Source organism: Phyllostomus hastatus, unplaced genomic scaffold, assembly GCF_019186645.2.
Source record: "Phyllostomus hastatus isolate PE091 unplaced genomic scaffold, TTU_PhHast_1.1 phas_contig_196, whole genome shotgun sequence".
Lineage (NCBI taxonomy): Eukaryota > Metazoa > Chordata > Mammalia > Chiroptera > Phyllostomidae > Phyllostomus > Phyllostomus hastatus.
Window position 1 is genome coordinate 33,067,629 of NW_025333709.1, and position 21,292 is coordinate 33,088,920.

Sequence of the window (21,292 nt, forward strand, 5' to 3'; positions counted from 1 at the left end):
CAGCCAGTTCATATGCTTCTCAAAACTCTCAAAACTCAGTAATGTATTAAAGCACCCAGAATATCACTTTACATTAAATGGTATATACAATTAGAATCACATAGCACATAGTAAATGCTCGATAAATATTGTAAATTTTATTGTTGCTGCTATTATTGTGTTCTCAGAGGTGCCCATGCCAGGTGTATAATCGCCCAAGCGCCACCCAGGTGCCCTACACAGCAGCTGGGCGGGCACCCAGGCGAGCAAATTTAGCCCCAGCATTACTTCAGGGTAATCTAAAGATTCCACATCTAGGTGACTGCCTATAGGTACACACGCCCATTTTATATGGCATTTTACATCGCAAGTTTACAATCAAGCAAAATCAAGCTTTTCTCAACGCCAGCTGTTATTACTTCTGTGGGAGACCCTCATAGATGGATTCTTCACCTGGCTCCTGAGAGGAAACCGAAAACTAGAACTAAAACCCCTCTCTCACCTATGCTGTGTGATCGCAATCACAAAACCGGTCTTCCTCAAGCAACAGAGTTCCCACACAGTTACAAGCCATACTTGGGGCCACACTTAAAATCAAAGTCCCAGGGGCCAACTCTCCGATGTTTGCTTTCTCCAGAGGCAAATAGGGAAAAACGAACGTAGACTTTTCCTCCGGTAGTCTCCTAGTTTTGGAAACCATCTTGGCACATTCACAGCTGATAAAAGAAGATGCGAAGGACCAGGGGCGAACTAGACCCGGTTTCCAGGATGAAGACAGTGATTTTCCTGCCCGAGGACTAAGAGCAAATTCGAGGAGGGAACAGACCTCGCTGTGATGGCTGGTTCACCTTGGGTCCTGCCCAGGGAGCCGCATGGTTCGGCTGTTTTTCGGAACCAGCATTCCGAGGGCAGTCGCCACAGAAGAGGCAGCCCTGGCCGCTGCGTGTCGGGGCCCGGGTGGCTGTTACCTTTTCATGAGCAGGGTCAGCCCGCACACGTGCGCCAGGATCCCGGCCGCCCGACGAAACCTCCCCCTCCCCGCCGCCAGGAGTGGCGCGGAGGGGCCCTCGGGGCCTAGGACGCGAGCCATGAGCACCGGAGTCTCCACATTCGTGCTCCCGGGAGCCCCGAACTCCGCTCCCTCCGCGGAGACAGCTAAAGGGCGGGGTCCAGGGAGGACGCGCCTCTGGCCCCACCTCTTGGATTCCAAGATTTTTCTTTTCTGAAGACGAGTTTCTGCCCTAGACCCGGCTGCGAGCTCTGGTTCTGGATCTAGGAGGCCTGTCCTTCGCAGAGCGAGCAACCCATCAGGCGCCAAAGTGGGAAGAGGACCGTGGAGCCCGCCCTTAATCAAAGTTCTTCACCAAGAAAACGTCATTTGCATCTGGGCCTCAGGGAGAAAACTGAAAGTCTGAGAGATAAAAAGCCCTAAGTAGAACTTGAGGGAACTGGGTGCTGAAAGCCAAAAGCTCTGCTTTGCACCTAGGATAAACACGGCTCCAAGGGCCCTGGAAGTTCTTATATGAGGCTGATTTATAAGTTACTGACGTTTGGGGTGGGGAAGCAACAATAGCCCTGTTTACTTTAAATTTCCTGGGAAACGAAGTTAAATGCACTTTAGTTATTTTTAAGTACTTAGAATGTCAGCAAGCAACAGGCCACTCAATGGACTGCTGGTCCTCTACAGTTTCCTTGGGTCCCTTCCATCAGAAAGGCTTCACAATGGAATTATGCCGGAAACGCATGGAATCTCGATGGCGATATGCGCAGGTGGGAGAAAATACAAATGTAGAAGAAGGTTGCTTTTTTATGCTTTCTTGGAGAGAAAAGGTTAACAGTTGAAAGGTTTATAAAGAGTTAGGTTGTTTTGGAAGACCCTCAAGTGTGAAGGGCCCTAGGAGAGAAACGGTGAAGCAGAACAACCTACAGGTCTGTGTTTCTCCTTTATTGCTCACGTGAAAACACTTCTTCACTTCTGTTCACCACATGTATGGAAGGTTTTTCCCCACACCAAGCAATTCTCTGCAACATCAGAATGTAACTCAGTTCTGACACTGTCTACCTAAGTATATCCAAATGGAAGCTCTCCAAACCCCCATGCTATTGGAATTTTATGGAAGCTTCCTCAGGTAGGCATGATCAATTATTAACTCCATCCCAGTCCCTCCCTGCTGTCTGGAGAAGTAGGGGGCAGGCTTGAAAATTCTAAGCTTCTAATTGTGGTTTGCTCTTTCTGGTGACCAGGAGCCATCTAGGACTCAACTCAGTCACCTCAGTAAAAGAGAAGATGCTCCCAAGTGCTCGTATCTCTTTGGAATTTACAATGGTTTTAGGAACCCTGTGTCAGGAACCAAGGGCTGAGCCCAATATGTATTTTTCCTATTATCTCACATAGACTCTAGCCTATACTACATATGATGCCTCTGACACACTAAATGTTACATTGCTTTTGTTAAGGGACTTCTACAGTGTTTGATTATTCCCAACCTTAAAGAATCAAATATTTAATTTGTAATTTTATGTTGTGCCATGTTAGTCCCTGAACATGTTAGAATCAGGCTAGATTATGTGCGTTTTCCCCCACAGTCTCACCATGGAAATCCATCCATCAGTCAGTCAACTGGTGTTTGACAGGAGTAAACTTTTTTAATTACTTAATTTTTCCCCTGATAAAAATATAAATTTTTATACTCTTTTTTTGCCAGAACAGTAATATAGACTGTTTAAGTGCATATGAAATACATAGCTCCCAAAAGTGCTTTGTATTTTATCAACTCTCTACAAGAAATTTGATTATTAAGAAGTGTGGGAATTGTGGTTATGCAAATGAGAGATATTTTGCAAACACTCTGAGCTTTAGAAATGTTTATTATAGAAATTCCTTTCATGCACTATGGCCTTTAATTGATTTTTACTTCGGTATTCTACAAGCCACTATTCTATATATGTACATGCTGTCGGAACCTTTAATGTGAAGTCAATCCATGTTACTGTTTGCCCAAAGCAACTGCGGCCCAATGATGTATGTAAGAGCCAGTTCAAGTCCTCTCCACAAAACCATATTATTTTCCACTTTTCATTACATTAAAGAACATGCAGATTGAAGTTATCTTTTTTTTTTTCATGAAATAGTATGCAGTGTCCAAGGATGGAGCAGTGGTTTAGTATTTTAGAAGAGACTTTCTAGTGCCCAGTTTCCTCAACTGTAAAATGAGAGAATTAAATTATCCAAAATTCTTTTCAGCTCTATAATTTTATTATTTTTAATATTGTATATTGTATAGAATGCTCAGAACAACCAACAGTAACATTTTCTAAAGATCATAAATATTAGAGGAAGGAATCAATGAGTAAATATATTACATTAGGCAACTTTTAAAATCATACAGCCACATCTATTTCAAAAAATTGAATTTTGTAATTTCACTAATCCTTCAGTTTTTGATAGTTTTATTGGTAATTATCATTATCTAGAAAATAGCAAATCTGATAAATACATATTTTTAAAATCTCATGTTGGTACTCCTTTTTATATGGAAACTCATCTAAAAATAGTAAATCTGCCCTGGCTGGTGTGGTTCAGTGGACTGAGCACCTGCCTGTGAACCAAAGGGTGGAAGGTTCAATTCCCAGTCAGGGCACATGCCTGGGTTGCAGACCAGGTCCCCAGTAGGGGGCGTGCAAGAGGCAACCACACATTGATGTTTCACTCCCTTTCTCCCTCCCTTCTCCTCTCTCTAAAAATAAGTAAAAAAAAAAATCTTTTAAAAAAATAAAATAGTGAATCTATGGAAGCCACTGTTACTTGTAAAATTCAATTTAATTTTTTTAAAGAGCCCATACACAATCAAAACTTTAAAAAATATATCGAAGGAAGATTACAGTGATGAGTACAAGGATGCCCAAATCTCTTAAGATCAGACTCTGTTATGGATAATGATCAAGAAGATAAGGTCTATCCAGTTCTAAACATTATATACTGACTTGTGCAAAATAGCTCTAATTAATCAGAGCACTCTCCTAGATTCTATAATAAATTTTTTTCCTGAAGTTCTTCCCTGCCTCAGTGATCGGCACCACTTTGGCTACATGTCCAACATACATTTGAGAATCATTCTTGACTCCTCCCTTATTGTCCTCTCAAATTTATTCTTCCTGAGCTACCAGAGTGATTTTTATAAAATACAAAATTTTGCATACTGCTAAATGTAAAATGCCCTTAAATTTTAAACCCTTAAACTCCTGCTAAAAATCTTTAAGTAGTTCCCCATTGGCCTGATGATCAACTCCTAACTGCCTCATTAGATTTTAAAGGTTCTTCTCGTTGGCCGCCCTCCCCTCACTTTCCTCCTTAGCCCAGCCTCCTTTCACTCTCCCCACCTCTCCTGTCATATGCCTGCCTCCTAACGACACTTGTTAAATTACTCTGTTTTCCCCTAGGTACTGGACTGTGTCTTTGATCACTAGACCTGGAATGCTCTTTGGCCTTTCTTCCCTGGAGAGCTCCTCCTGTTCCAGCAGGTCTCTGATTAGATTATTTCCATCCAGGTAACTTCCCAGATTCCCCTCTCACGGGCTCTCATAACACCACACTGTAAACCCAACACAGACCTTGTAACCCCTTTTCACCACTAGACTAAGCTATTAACCTGTGCCCAAAAGGAAGCTGCAGTGGAAAAAGCCTGAGCTTTCTAGTCAGAGACCTGGTTTCCAAACGTCATTCTCCCATTTATAAGTTATGTGCACTTCAGCAAGTTACTTCACCTCTCCAGGTCTCAGTTTCCTATCTGTAAGGAAAGACAATCATGATAAAGATTAATGAGACAAGGCGTGTAAAGCATTTGCATGTCCCCAGGCACTTAGTGGATGCTCAGTAGGTAGTACTTACAAATGGTGACAATTCTGCCACAAAATCTCTTTCCTGGATGGGACGCCTCTCAACAGAGTGGACACCTTATCACTACCAGATAGAGGTAGTTGAAGAAGAAAACTATGATTTTTCCTAGACCCCAAAAGATTCTCATTAGCTGTATATACTTAAGAAGGTCATTTAACTTGTTTTCATGACTCAGTTTCTCAATCTGAACATGATACATGCAATTACTCTAATTATAGGATAGGTATGAAAGTATTGACCAAATATAGCATTTTTATTTTTTCTAAGATTTTATTTATTTATTTTTAGAGAGAGGGGAAGGGAAGGAGAAAGAGAGAGAGAGAGAATCATCAATGTGTAGTTGCCTCTCATCCACCCTCTACTGGGACCTGGCCTGTAACCCAGGCATGTGCCCTAACCGGGAATTGAACCAGCGACCTTTTGGTTTGCAGGATGATGCCCAACCCACTGAGCCCCACTAGTCAAGGCCCACAGAGGATTTTTAGGGCAGTGAAAATACTCTATATGGTATTATAATGATGGATATATGTCATTATATATTTGTCCAAACACTAAGAATGTACAACACTGAGAGTGAATGTTAAGCTAAACTATTGACTTTGGGTGATTATGATGTGTCAATGTAAGGTCATCCTTGATTTTTAAAAAAAGGACTGTTGTGGCAAGTTGTGTTGACAATGAGGGAAAACAAGGTATATGGGAAATTTCTATCTCCTTCTCAATTTTATCATAAACCTATAACTGCTTTAAAAAATAGTCTTTTTAAAAAGCAATCTTTAAACAAAGAATAAGATGTACTTTTTACAAAGAAGCATTTAGGAAACCAAATGTTCTTGAAAATTACATGTGTAGTAGCAAAATTAGAGCTCATTAGAAGGGTGGGAAGGGAAAATTAAGGATATCATCCACAAAGTAAGAAAAAAGACACAATGCTCACGTCAGCAGCACGTATGTTAAAATGGAATGATACAGAGCTCAGTGTGGCCCCTCACAAGGACAACACACAAATTCATAATGCCTTCCATATTTGAAGAACGAGGAGGAGGGTGGGAAAGAAAGATAACAAGTGCTGGAGAGGATGTGGAGAACTAGAAACCCTGTGCACTGCTGGCAGGAACGTAGAATGGTGCAGCCACTGTGGAAAACAACCTGGCAGTTCCTCAAAAACTTGAGCATAGAGTTACCAGAGGACCCAGCAATTCTGCCCCTGGGTATATACCCAAAAGAACTGAAAGCAGGGATTCAAACAGATATTTTTATATCCGTATTAATAGAAGCTTTATTTACAATAGCCAAAAGGTAGAAACAGCCCAAATGTTTATTGATAGATGCAGGAACAAACAAAATGTTGTATATATATACAGTGGAATATTATCTGGCCTTTAAAAAAGGAAGTTCTGACACACATCGCAACATGAATGAACTTTGAGGACATGATGCTAAGCAAAATAAGCCGGTCACAAAAGGACACATACCATATGATCCCACTTGTAGGAAGTGCCGAGAGTAGTCAAATTCACAGAGACAGAAAGCAGAGTAGAAGTCACCAAGGCCTGGATGGAGGTAGGAGATAATGGGGAGCTACTGTTTGGAGGGTAGAGAGCTCCAGTTCGCGGTGATGACAAAGTCCCAGAGGCAGATAGTGGTGAGGCCTGCACGGCCATGTGCATATACTTAATTCCAATTGCCGTAACTGTGCACTGAAAATGGTTTAGGTGGCAAACTTTCTTTTATATATATTTTACCCCAATTTTCAAAGCTGTCAATTTAAGCATATAACTTAGAGACACAGAAGCAAATACAAAAAAACCCCTCTAAGATCTGAAAGTATTTTCTTCTGAAAATGAAAGCATGGTGGGGAGAGGAAAGCTATTTTAAAACAAGCTTTGTAAAGCTCTTAAAATTATGTGTCTGTAAAATTTTCGTAATACTATGAACAAATAATCAATAAATTCACAATAATTTTAAGTCCCTCAATTTCATAGATAACCAAATCACGGAGAGGGTAGGGCCCTTGGCCAAGATAGCCCAAAACAGGAAGTGGCAGGTTAAGGAGTCGAACCAACATGTGCTAAATCAAAGCTCGGTCAGCATCAGCACATTGCACCCGCCAGTGGCATCTTCCCGAATATCCTAAAATAAACTTCTGGGAGTCCTGCCTTAAGCCTTCTTAAATTGCTTTTCTTCATGTTTTATTAAATGTCTAATAATACTACAGATTTTTCCATTTTGCCCAGCATTATTTGTTTAAAACAAGCTTTTTTTTATAATCCAAACACAGTTTTGAAGCAATTTCCTTTTCTTCTCTATCTGTATAATTCAAATGAAACAGGATTTTTGAGTCCTGCCCTTAATATCGCTCCCTTCATGGTTGGAGAGTCTTGGCTGTTGATGGACAAGACAACACCCTTTAATTCTCATGTGGGGTATCTCGCAGAGTCTAAAAACAACCACGGTAACCTTTATGGCAACAAACAGCATTTCCACTTAAACGTTTTCATTTCAATTCAGTGCAAGTCACAAGTTTAGTATTAATTTTAATGTTAACTTTTCCATTAGAAATATGATATCATTATAAAGAGCAGCTGGACTAAGCAATGATATATAATTTACCACGCTCCAGACTTCAAAATAAAACCCCATCTGGGCGCCGCTTCCAACAATGCTCCATTAGTTGTCAGTTGAACATATGCTAATGGGCAGCTACTAAATAATTTTTTAAAGAACGGTAAGGACCTGTCATAAGTATATCCTCCAACACTGAAAAAGTGCCTTTTCCCAGAATAATGCGCTTGATAAATCATCAGTCTTAGAACTCTACATAAGATTTATTACTCTTTTAAGATATCACCCTTTATCACAATAGTGTAGATTACTGTGTATGGTTTCTAATCTTATATGACCATCTTACCCAGTTCATGTGCTTCCTGAGGACAAGGTAGCACAGGACTACACATGTAATAAATGCTCATTGTGCATTTGTAATAATGAAGTAATGAATCACAGTAGGGAATCATGGAACATTAACCTAAAACACTAATTCAAAAGAACAAGCACTCCTATGTTCACTGCAGCATTATTTATAATCACCAAGATACAGAAACAGCCCAAGTGTCCATCAGTAGATGAGTGGATAAAACAACTATGGGACACTTACACAATGGAATTCTGCTAGGCAGTAAAAAAAGAAAGAAAATTTTACCCTTTGTGGTAGTATGAATGGACCTGGAGAACATTATGCTAAGTGAAATAAACCAGAGAAAGACAAAAACCATATGATTTCACTCATATGTGGAATCTAATGAACAAACTGGACTAACACAGAAAATGGGGACAGACTCATAGATGAAGAACAGGATATCAGCTAGTCAGGGAAGGTTAGGGGATAGAGGGTTTGAGCAAAAGGGAAAAAGAACTCATGGGTATGGACAACAGTGTGGTATTTGTGGGAGTGGGGAAGGGTGGATAAGGGGACTAAATGGTGATGGAAAAAATACAATAAAAACAATAAAATAATTTTTAAAAAGAAAATACTACTGAACATTCAAGTGTACACTATGTCAGACATTTCATGCACATTAGCTCACAGCAGTCCCACTAGGCAGATAAGGAGCAAGGAGGTTAAGTGATGTACCTGAGGTCACACAGCTGGTCAGTGTTAACACCAGGATTCTAGAAAAGGTGACTGGAGATCAGAGCCTGTGCTCTGATGAAGCCCAGAGATAGGTGTCAGATGATTTACATGCGATCGTATGGCTGACTGCTGAAAGGGTCAGCCCTAGATTCAGATCGGCTGACTTCCCAGGGCAGTAGCTCATTGTCAGACCCTTTAGTGCATATTTTAAGTTAAAAAATAAGTTTCTGTCTGATGGTGCTCTTGACAGTAATTCCTCACTTTTTACACAGTGAAATTTGCAAGGAGTGTACATGTAAATTTCTACAAAATTGTCTCTCTAAAACATCTATCTTTAGAATTTAAAAGATCAGCTTTGACTCTCTCTCATTTCTTAAATAAAATAACAGAGGCTCAAGATGAAGAGACTAATGTGAGACTGCCACAGCTAGCAAAAACCAGGGAGCTGAGACCAGGTCGCCGGCCTCCTGGGGCAGGGCTGCCCTCCAGCCAACACTCTTGGTTCCTTGTGTTGAAAGAGGTCTCTGTCTCCCGTGCTCTATAGACCCATATTCCAGATATATCCTTCTGGAACTTTCTATTTCTCCAATTACTTTCATTTGTGTTTACAAATATTCCCAGTCTCTGATTTATTCACTCCTTACCCGTTACTCTCTATATCAGATCCTCACATTAGCTGGTCACCACTTGCAACTTGCTCAGTGGAGAGCTCTGGCTGCTGCCACCATTGCAGAAGTAACACTGTTGAAGTTCTCCTCTTCCAAGAAGAATGGCCAGAGGCTGCCATGGCTTCCATCATGCCCAGCATGGCAGCTCCAATGCCAAGTCCAATCTTACAGACCCACGGAGGCTCAGTGCAGCATGGCATATGCAATTCCCCATCAACTGCCAGAAGGAGTCAAGTGACACAACAAAAATGGGGCAAACTTTGACAGCTGAGAGTCATAAGGCAGGAAAAAACCAATGGATGAATCCGTTCCATTTTCTTTCTTCCCTGCAATGAACTGCTTTAAGGTACAGTGGTTCCTAACAGCCTATCTGGAGACATCCTGGGTGACGCAAGTGCCAGCTGTGTCTTCTTTTAAAGCTGTGGCCAGTACAATAAGGTTGCACCCTCTCTCTTCCTCACGCTCCTTCCTCCCGCATTCTTGCTGTCCTGGAATTGCATTCCCCAATAAAACATTTGCATGAATGCTTTGTCTTAGGCTGTTTTCTACTCAGCTCATATCATAAAAGATTAAATTTTGGAGGAATAAGTCTCTTACCAATTAAAAATATTGTTTCACAAACTCAGCTGGCAATTGTGGATGAACCTTCATTCTGAGACCTGAGTTCTGGCAATGGGAAGAGGGGCATATAATAAGGGACACAGAAGACAGCAAAAGTAACTATAATGTTCATCACAGGACTCTACTTTTCTCTCCAATTTAAAACTCAATTTAACATGTCTGCTATAAGAAAATATTTTATGTTTCCTAATGAGCCTAGAACCTAGAGGAGAATGTCTTCAAGTGAGGTGAAGGGATGGATGTGCATATTCTTCTAGGCTATCTGGATTATCCAGGCAATCACTTACAGTGCGGAATCTTTGGATTGCTCTTAAGTTCAATAATTAGGGCAAGAAACTCCCTCCCCTTTGAAAGTTAGATGTTAGCTACCCGCTTTGATACTGTAAGAGGGAAGAGGTTTAATTTATGGAAGAAAGACTCAGGAAAACAGCTGAAAGACCTTAAAACTGAGAAACACCAGCCTGAATGTACTAGCCATATTTTTTAGTTTCTATACATTGTGATGCTTGGACATCTTGGGGGCCTTGCAGGCTCAGAAGCGACTGCGCCTCCCAGGGGTAGTTAACAACTTGCCCATGAGCATGCCTTTCTATGCAAGCCAACCAGTTGAGAGCCCATGCCCACAACCACCTTCTTTATCAAACTCTCATACACGGAGCCAATATTCCTATTGCCCTAAGTCACTCCAGAGTCAGGTACTGCATAAGCAGGGATCACCCGTATGGTCCAGAGCCTGCATAAATTATTCAAACCAGCCAATTCTAAACCATTTAACATACCCTACCTTACCTTTCCTAAAGAGACCACACTTCCCCCTCCTCCTTCTGCCACCTAACCTACCCTGGTGCTTCCACGTGGGGTCCCGCCTGGAATGTAGTGCCTGCTATTTTTAAAGATTTGTGAGTATAAACTTCTTCCATCATGAACTTTTCTATGTTTGCATGTTTTCCCACACCTGATTAAAACAATCCCAGGTACATTTTTCAAGACACCTTCTGAACAGCACCCTTCCTCAGAGACCTGGCTTTTAGCTCTCCAGGGCTCTGCCTCTCAGTTTCCAAGTTTTAAATATTTCAACCTCTTTGTTTCCTCAGTGCTAGGGGATGGTAGGTGCTACATCCAGAGTTCTTTCACTTTTTCAAGTAAAGATTCTTTCTACCTAGTCAATAACACTTTATCTTAAATTCTCTCTGTTATACTAACTGTTGTGTTTTCTGCCTCTTGCCTAGCCCCTGATGAATACACCATTTTATGGTCAATCCTGGCACTTGGGTTTGCATCACAGTTTAATAATTTATCAATAGCTCATGAGATATTGCCAAGGTAAGGGGGAGGTGTGTGTGTGCAATAAACCCAGCCAGTTAAAATTCTGGGAAACCAAAAAGATTCAGATCACTTTACAATGTGTTATTCTCAAGAAAATAATGCAAAGTTTCTCATACTTTCCAATTCTTCATCTTCTGCAGCAAGAACATTTAAAATCTTCACCTTTTATTAAATCAATACTGGAGACATAGCCAAGTATCTGTTGTCAATAAAGGTCATGATACATACCTCATCTTACGAAAATCAAGAAGATTTCAAAGCATGTGTCTGTGTTAGTTTGGGTCTCTAACAAAACACCATAAACTGGGTGGCTTACTTCCCACAGCTCTGGAGGCTAGAAGTCTGCAATCAGGGTGCCAGCCTGGCGGGGTTCTGGTGAGAGCCCTCTCCTTGGTTGCAGACTGCTGACTTCTTTTGTATCCTGACAGGAAGGAAAGAGAGTGAGCTAGCCTTCTAGCCTCTTCCATGATGGCACTAACCCCATCACGAGGGTTCTACTACCGTCATGACCTAATCACCTCCCAAAGGCCCACCTCCTAACACTATCACATTGGGGGTTAGGCTTCACCATGTGAACTTTCAAAGGACTTAAACATTCAGTCCAAAACAACATATACAAGAGAGAATAAGATCTTGCCCCGTAAGAGATTTTTCAATGACATCCTCATCTTCCTAGCCCACAAAAATCACTCAGTTACACCAGCTATTGCTGTAATGATGGGCAGTGGGATGTACTCTGGAGTAGGTGGTAGAGTACTTGGGGTCTAATGTAGCTATAGGACTTCATACTAACTTGGCGACCTTGGAAAAGGCATTAATATCTCTCAGCCTCAGCTTCCTTATCTGTCAAATGGGATTGTTAATAGTCCTTATTCTCCCTACTTTACAGGATTACTCAATTCACTGAATATATGTAGATCATCTATAGGCAAGACCTTGTGGTGGTTATTCCAGGATATATAAAGAGATATTAGAGATATTAAACATGGTCCCTGCCCTCAAGGAGTTTGTAATCCTGCATTTTTCTACACATTCAACAGAAAGTTATGGTGCACCTCCTCTCAGGCACTGTGCTAGGAGATAAGAATACAGAATTGCCTACAATGCACTTATTTCCTTCAAGGGCCTTACAGTCTGATAGAGGGATTAAAGGGGGCACGTATAACTAGAACAGGAAGTGGAGTGTGTAATAAAAGGTTGAAACTAATCAGTGTGACAGTTAAGAAATAGCAGGCCGACACCTCGTTGAGAGGGTCAGGAGAGGCTGCGGGCTGTGGTGCCATTTGAACTGACCACAAGCAAAAACCCCAAGATAGAAATCAGAAAGAACAAATGAATACCATATTAGGTAAGCAATGCTTGGATATCCATATCAGATAATTATAATAGCAACTGAGAGTGCTGATGAGGATGCAATGGTGAATAAGGTGGCTATGGCCTCTGATTTCAAGGAGATTAGTTGGGAATAGGAAAATATTTTAAAATTTCCCTGATATGGTCTCTGTTTTAAAATATAGTGTAGCAATAGAAAACTGGAAGTTCAGCCCACAGATACAGAAGACAGACAATAGACATTAAAAAGATGGTTTTGATCTTCATAGGTCTCCGAAGGAGGTGACCCACCATGCCACACCATGGGGGCCACACAAGGAAGCACCAGGTCTGTAAAGAGGCAAATGGAGAGAGGGAAATCAGGGGCGAGAGCCTCTGTTGTGGTTCCCACGGGAAGGAAAGGTGAGGCAGGGTAGGAAGGTCCAGGATTGGCTAGTTTGAGTTATTTCAGTGGGCCCTGGGTATTTAGGGGCTGTCCCTACCTGTGTAGTACTTGGCCCTAGGGTGATTATGACAGGTGGCTGGTGGGAGTGCCTGATAAGGAAGGTGGTGAGGTATGAGCTCTGCATTGGTTGCTTTGCATTTGAAAGATGCACTCACAGGTGAGTTGTTTCCTAGGTCTAGGAATTAACTAACCCTGGGAGGGAAAATCCCTCCAGAGTCAGCAAGGCCCCAGATGTCAAAGCATCAGAATACAGAAAGTAAAACTCATGGTTGATACCATCTCCTTAAGATGAGGGGACTTTCTTTAGTTTTACATCCCTAGCACTCACCACAAGACTTTGTGCATCCAAAGGAGGGACTCAGTAAGTGTTGAGTGATCGGGTTAATATATCTTTTCTTTAACTGTTCAGCTTCGTAAGATTTGGGCGACTTGAACACATCCTCATGCATCAGCTCAGTGGTCACTTTCTTAGGGAGGTGCTCTTCTGATTCCTCAGACTAAGGTGGGTAAGCACCCCTGTGGTGGACAGTGCAGTGCAGCCCCCAGTCCCCTCCAGTGAAGGAGGCCTCACGGCAGCCAGCCTTCAGAGGTTGCCTTGGAGAGACTGTAAATAAAAGTTAAATAAATGATCCTTTTAAAAATTAAAGATATTATTAAAACCAAAAATGAAAAGCAGTTACTTCTTTTGTGGCAAAGCTACTTTATATCATAATTAGTATTCTTTCAATCTCAAGAGACAGAAATCCAACTCAAACTAGCTTAAGGAAAAAAAAAGAATTGATTAGTGATGTGAATAGAACTGTCTTTGGGCATGGCTGGTCTCAGGGGTCAAAAGATCATCAGAATTCTCTCCATCGTTATCAGATTCTCACGTCTGTTTCTCTCTGTGTGTGATCTCATCTTTTTTTTTTTTAACTGAAAATACTGTGACTGGGAGCAATGTCCTCAAGCAGCTCCAGTGTACCTTATACTGACAGGTCTTGACCCAGGAAGGAGAGAGAGCTTTTTCCCTCCCCCCTAGAATCTCTGTAAAATTTCAGAGAGAAATTGATGGATCTTTGTATCAATCAGGATCCAGACAGAAGACAGAAACCACACTGTTTATTTAAACAGGGAAAATTTAACATAAACAATTATTAACTAAAACAGTAGAAGATAGTTTACTTAAAAAGTTAACTCTCATTTGAAAAAATGGAAGTTATTAAACAAAACAAAACAAAAAAAGTGACTCTAATGGGTCCAGAAATAGCAGGTACAAAACAGCAGCTACTAAACTGAGACTAAGGTGAGTGAACAAGAAAGGCCTGAGGATTAAGGGGTCCCTCTCCTGTGGCAGGCTGACATTCAGGCCTCTTTGAAACGGGTGTGGCTTGCACAGGGACCAGAAACCTGCTGGTGGCAAACTAACTTGCTAGAGAGCATTGTCCAGGGCCAGAGGATAGAAGCAGCTGGCCAACATGGGAGTGTGTAGACAGGTTGCTGGTCTGTGGAAGCAGCCACTCGCTGCCAGAGGGTGAGGTGGGTGCCTATGGGGAGAGCATGGAATCCTCCAGTGCAGCTTCCAGGTTACCACTCTAATTAATAATAATAATGAAGAACCAGAACCTGGAAGGGAAATACCTTCCTGATGCTATTGCCTTGCAGAGTCACACCATTGTTCACTGTTGATGAGGTTTTAACATTCCGCTGGCAGGAAAAGGAGAAATGTTTATGGGGGCCCAGCTCCAAGATCACAAAGCAAGGTGAAGGAGGGTGGGTTTGGAGCCAAGAGATAGTAAGTTAGGCACCCATCCTGCCTGGGTCACATGCACAGCCCTGAGCCAGTCACAGTGACCCAGGGAAGGAGGACTCTCTTTGGCTCAGATGGGGCCAGGGTCCTGTGCTCCTGCCTATGTCCCAGTCGAACAAATGGCAGGGGGAGCAGCCCGACCCCTTCACTTGGAATGGTTTTTCCAAAGAAAAAGGTGGGTTCTGCTACCAGAATAAAGCAAAGAGTGCTTGGCAAGAAAAATAACATATAGCTTCTGCATGTTTTATATCTACCTTAAAATGTCTGGTTCCATTTGTGGGTATTTGTATAGAAAAGAAAAAATGAAGACCCTTTTTTAGACTGATAACTATGTTTTCATTCATTCCAGAGATTTATGAAGCAGCTACTATGAAAGGACCTCATCCTTCCTAATCCTGAACAACTGGTATCTAAAGACGCATCAGAATTGAAAGGTCTAAAAAGAGAATGGGCAATTGGGGAAAAAAAAAGGTTGAGACAAGAATATGGTACCTCTATTTACAGATTAAATGTCCTAAGTAATATGCCTATGACTTTGTAGCAAAGTTTTAAAATCCTACGCATGGTGAAATTGGAACAAGGCCATATGACCCAGTGTTTCAGAGCCCAGATGAGAGAGCAAGATGCCTGCGTTCAAATCAGATCCACTACAATGTGACACTGGGCAAGTAACTGGTAACTTTGCCAAAGTTTACACAAAGATTAACAATAATACTTACCTTATGGGATTGTTGGGAGGACTAAGTAAGCTAACATCTATAAAGCTCTTAGCATAGTACCTGGCTCATAGCAAGGACTGTATGACTATTAGCATTTATTATGAAGTGGCTACTATTAAATTTCAAGTTATGAGACTTTCTCTCCATTAACTAACTTGAAATCCCCTTATCTCCAAAATAAGAAAAAACTTTTTGAAAACATCTGTCTAGCTACTACATATATTTTAGCATGGATAAAAAAAGGTCATTCTATAGAAATAATTTTATTTTCACTACTTTATGATTTGAAGTAGCCTCTTTATGAAATACATCATGCATTCCATGAGACCAGTAGAAAAAATAAACAAAAATGTGTTTACATGTTATTCTGTAGGACACAGAAGAAAATACAAAGCTTTTCTTCGCCACCTGTCTTTAAATGTTGATAAAATTGCATAAAAAGACTAAATCTTCCCTGAAAATTGATTTGTATATATAGTTTGTCAAAAGAATATTTTTTCATGGAGTACTTTTAGAATATTTTTTTCATTTTCACTTTGAAAAGGAAACTGCCTTTGTAAATCTAATGGTTTCAAATGGTACTAGAACATACCGAACAAGAAATGCGCTCCTTCTCTGGCTGAGTCAGAGCCACCCTTCCTTAATGAGGACTCTGGCACTGACTGTGAACCACCGAAGCCTTCCTATGGGGATGCATTCTGCAATACTGGTGATAGGGTGAATTCTGAGATACCAAGTATCGCAGCAAGTCCTCATGGGTGAATGTCAGAGAGTCAGAGAAGAGTGGTCACAAAAAGAAGGAACCCCTTTGCTTTTCCTTTCGGGGATAGGGCTGCATTTCCTAATAACTCTCACAACACTCAGACTTTTGAGACTATCTGGAGTATCCAAAACCAGAAGAAAACAAGTGGAAACATGAGAAAACACCTCACAAAGTACATCCATTTGGAATTTATCCTAAATCACCATACACCACACACACACACACACACACACACACACACACACACACACACTTTCTTGGTCAGTTTGGGCTGCTATAACAGTGTACCATAGGCTGGGTGGCTTATATAACAAACATTTATTTCTCAAGCTTTTGGAAGCTGGCAAGTCCAAGGTTAATCAAGGCACCAGCAGACGTACCCGATGAAAACCTGTGTCCCGGTTCTTGTCCTGTGTCCTCACGGGGAAGACCATCTCTGGAAGCTCTTTTATAAGGGCGCTAATTCCATTTGTGAGGGCTCCACTCTCATGATCTAGTCGCCTCTCCAAGGCCCTATATGCTATTGCACTACATTGGGCATTAGGATTTTAACATATGAATTTGGGAGGGACACAAACATTCAGGTTGCTGTACATATTCACATTACATGCACACACAAAATGTCCCTAAACTGGAATTACCAAGGAAATAGGTTGATTAAAGAAGAATTTCTTAGGTTAAGTAAACTGTGAGATGATATAGTAACAGAATGTATGTGTGTAACAGAAATTACGTATTTTGATGCCAATATGGTCCTGATTCCTACAAATAAAAGTTTAAGAAATACAACACAGAACCAGCATTTTTCAATTTACTATATAATCACACATAAAATGGCATCAAGTTCAGGACTTTATTAATGAAAAACATTTAGTGACAGTAACATTTCATTACTAAACACACATTACCAAAGGTACAAGCAATACATGTGGGACAGAGATGCATCATCCTCTTTGTGGAGGTTTAAGATAGGTTAGCATGTTTCCACAGATTTGGACCATTATTAGATTTAGAAATTATAGTCTACTCCTCCATTCGTGGATCTTTAAGAATTCAGGCTTCAGTTTCTCATCGGACACAAAGGTTAATTAATCTGAGCCTTACATGCTAGGGGGTCTTTTCTTCAAGTGCTTTGCCTCCCTGTACACTAGCTGGGCTCTATCTATGTAGACACACGCTTCATTACTTTACCCAGGACGGTGGGCTAGCTGGGCCTCATTAGCGAAACAGTAGGCATTAAAAATTCCTTCCCTGAGCCCTGGCTGGCATAGCTCAGTGGATTGAGCGTGGGCTGCGAACCAAAGTGTCGCACGTTTGATTCCCAGTCAGGGTACATTCCTGGGTTGCAGGCCATGATCCCCAGCAACCGCACATTGATGTTTCTCTCTCTCTCTCTTTCTCCCTCCCTACCCTCTCTAAAAATAAATAAAATCTTTAAAAAAAAGCAAAATTAATTTTAAAAAATTCCTTCCCTGTAGGAAATACATTTAGGGCATATTGGAATCTTAAAAATAAGTGTTTCCAGAAAAATGCAATCTCCATTAATAATTTTATATCATCTAAGAAAATAAATGTACAGACTAGAATAATCTTTGCCTTTGAGGAAAGAATACCGGTATTTTAGTAGCTCCATTAAGTATTTTAAAGAACACTTTTTGATCTCTTTGTTATTTTTCTATAACCTCTTCTGTTTCCAAAGGTTTAGTGCCATATTTCTCTTAATTAACAAAGAAATTAGTGTCTCTAAAGATTTTTCCTTATTTCCACTTTCAGTGAATTGTCATTTGCACTTCTTTTAGGGCTAGGTACTTTGGTTCTTTATTACTTAGATAATCTTTTAATACAAAAGAGCCCACAGTTTTTATTTCTTTATTATAATATAGATTCATTATAAAATTAAGCCATATGGAAATTTTACATATTTGTTGTATGTTAATTGTATAATATGTATATTTATACTATGTTTTAAATTATATAATATGCTATATATTTATATAATATGTATATGTAGATTATATTTTATACTTAGATAATGTTTTGATAGGTAATTCTTATAGAGCTAATTAGAACCTTAAGAAAGACATTTATTAGCATTTTAACATGACTTTTCCCCTATTAGTGTCAATCAAATTGATACTATAAGAATATTCGAACCACAGGCAAATCACTTCTGAGCACTCTTAGTTGATAGCAAACATTTTATTTTGTAACTAGAAGGTCCCTCTGTTAGTTCCTGAGCCTCTAATATCGATGTTATTTAAGACCTTACTGGAATACATAGCCATTCTTTTCTTAAGAACTTCTGGAGAAAGTTGTATTGTTTCTGCAGAAGTGCATTGGATAAGTCCTGGCTGGTGTAGCTCAGTGGATTGAGCGCGGGCTGCGAACCAAAGTGTCACACGTTTGATTCCCAGTCAGGGTACATTCCTGGGTTGCAGGCCATGACCCCCAGCAACCACACATTGATGTTTCTCTCTCTCTCGCTCTATCTCCCTCCCCTCTCTAAAAATAAATAAATAAAATCTTAAAAAAAAAGAAGTGCATTGGAGACTCACACAACTAAAGACCATGCATTCCTGGCAACAGAAGCAAATGGACATTGATAAAAGGATAAATAATTGGTAAGACTAACAACTGTACTTGAGCTGTGAGGATATGTAACTGCAAAATCAACTACACACACACAAAAAATTGTCATTACGAGACTCTTTGATTCACTTAGTCTTTTAGTAAATATTTATGAATAAATTGAGTGAATAAATGAATGCAAAAAATGCATGTAATGTGCTAGGCACCGCACACCACACATCCCAGATTTACAGCAAACAAGAAAATCATGGTTCTTGCCTTGTGAGACTTACAATCTAGCAGAGGAGAAAAACATAAAACATAGGATCACATAAATAAACATCTAATTAAATTTTAACGAAAATATCGCTGATGAGTTGGTCTGATTATCATCCCAGTCTTTTTCCTCCCTCTCCCTGTCTCCATATGAAGACTAAAACAACCAGGAAATATTTTTTCATGTGTAAAAGGTAGAAATAATTTCTTCTCTGGAAACCTACCTCCCGTGATATGAGCCCATTTCCTCCTTCCCTAGGTGGTAACAAAAAGTAGTTGTGTTGGACCAACTCCAGCTTTCACATTCAGTTAGGTGCCATGGCTTATTGATTTTATTATGCACATGTATCTTATATTCATCTACTCTTCTCCATTTCCATGTCCAAAAGCATGGCACTAGCTCTCCGGTCCTCTTGACCGCATTATGCGAATAGACTCCCAGAATCACAAACAGTACAGGAGAATATCAAAGTGGGAAAAGGCCCTGGAGATCATTCTTCTGGAGGAAACTGAGGCTCAGAAAGGCACAGGTCTCACCCAGGACTCCACAGTTCAGAGTAGCCACATGCATGCCACCTGTTTTTCTTTAGAGCAGCCATGGACGTCACTGACGTTTCCCTGCTCACAGTCATCCCCACCCCCTTTTCCCTTCTTAAAAAATCCCCCTTCCCATAATAGGAGCCAAAAACGACAAATACTTGCTTTCCTCGGCATGGCCAGATTATGGTCACTGAGATGTAAAGGGAAGTCTGCTGCCTGGTTTCTGAGAAACAGTTTGCTTTTGACAAAAAGAGAAATCAAGTAGAGCCACTCCTCACCCCCAGCCACTTTCTTCCTGTCTTTGGAGCTGGAGAACAGCAGGCTGAGGACAGAAAGCCAACATCTGGGATAGAGAATCAGAAGAAAGGAAAGCCCTTGACACCCTTATCTATGAGCTAACCTTGGGACCAGCTTCTTGTAGACCTCTTATTACAAGAGATTGTTTGAAATCTTCCCTATGTATAACTTTATGTCACATATTCTGCTATTTGCCTAGTGCATGTTGAATGGACTACTGCCTTGTTTATTTCTTTACCTCCCATCTGCCCCACTAAGCTCCACAAGAGCAACTGATGGGTCTTATGTTTTTCATTTTCTATTCTGCCAGTTCCTAGAACAGAATCTGGCACACAGTCAGCCCTTGAAAAATATTTGTTGAATAAATAAGTGCCTCAAAATTGTGATTGGCTCTCTACTTCTATAAAATCAAGTCCAAAGGATTTATCTGGCATTCAAAGCCCTTCGTGATCTAGCCCCAATTTATCTTTCCAGCCTTGTCTTCCTCCACACATGCCACAGCTTAGGAAACCTGGGCTATTTCCTGTCCTCCCAAACACTCCCTGTGCTTTACTGGCTGACAAGGTTCCTCCCACAGAATATGCTCCTCTTCCTCCACCCATTATTTCATTCGTCAAGCTCCAGCTTTTCTCCCATAGAACTTTCTCTCCTGCTTCCCTGGTACAAATATTTTTCTACAGACTCTTTTCTTTTGTGCCATTTATCACATTTAAACATTTGTGATTACTGTGTACTCATCTCTATTAGATTGTAAACTCTCCTTGAGGATAGGAACGTCACCCTCCCAAGAAATAAATACAATGCTTTGCCCCAGTGAGGACCTAGTAAATTTTTCTTTGTAAGTAGTGAAATAAATAACATTAAACTGAGCCCATTTGAAAAATAATTTGGACCCAGGCACCAGTGCTGACTCTCTCTCAAAAAAAAAAAAAAAAGCCAAGGTCTGAATGAATTGCAGGAGGGGAAAGCAAGGAGGGAGAGGGACTTGTTGGAAGTGTCAGGAGCAAATACGAGTGCTCTTTCTCTTGCCTATGATGGCAAAGTCCTTAATGGAAGATGATCCCAATCAATAGAGTCAGGCAGCTCATTTATAAAATGGGATCAAGCTGAAGTAGTGGTCTTCCTCTGCAAAGTCATGGGAAAGGGGAAAAGGCTGCCACACAAGAATAACCAGGACTCCACAAGTCTATCTGCTGGTGTTCATAAACACGTTCCCCGTCAACAAACCACAGGAGAGCTCTAGAGAGCAGCCTGCTTGAGCCTGGATGCTGAGGAGTGACAGTGGGGCTAGTGCTGCTGCTGTATTTTGGCTGCTGCTGCCGCTGCTGCCGCGGCCGCTGCTGCTGCTGCCGCCGCCACTGCCACTGAGCAGATACCGCAGCAAGGGGTCTGACCGCGCCGAGTGCTCTGAGAGCCTGAGCCTGGGTAGGAACGAGAC

General features: G+C 40.9%; 1 protein-coding gene across 1 annotated transcript in view; it reads right to left on the reverse strand.

Moving 5' to 3' along the window:
• LOC123815622 overlaps positions 1–6,540 on the reverse strand; it is a 61,355-nt gene extending 54,815 nt beyond the window's left edge. The window contains exons 1-2 of the mRNA XM_045834035.1: positions 6,352–6,540; positions 948–1,324 (exon numbers count right to left, since the gene is read on the reverse strand). Of these exons, the coding sequence (XP_045689991.1) occupies positions 948–1,324; positions 6,352–6,540 (566 nt within the window). The remainder of the gene's footprint in view (positions 1–947; positions 1,325–6,351) is intronic.
• Positions 6,541–21,292: the final 14,752 nt, after the last annotated feature.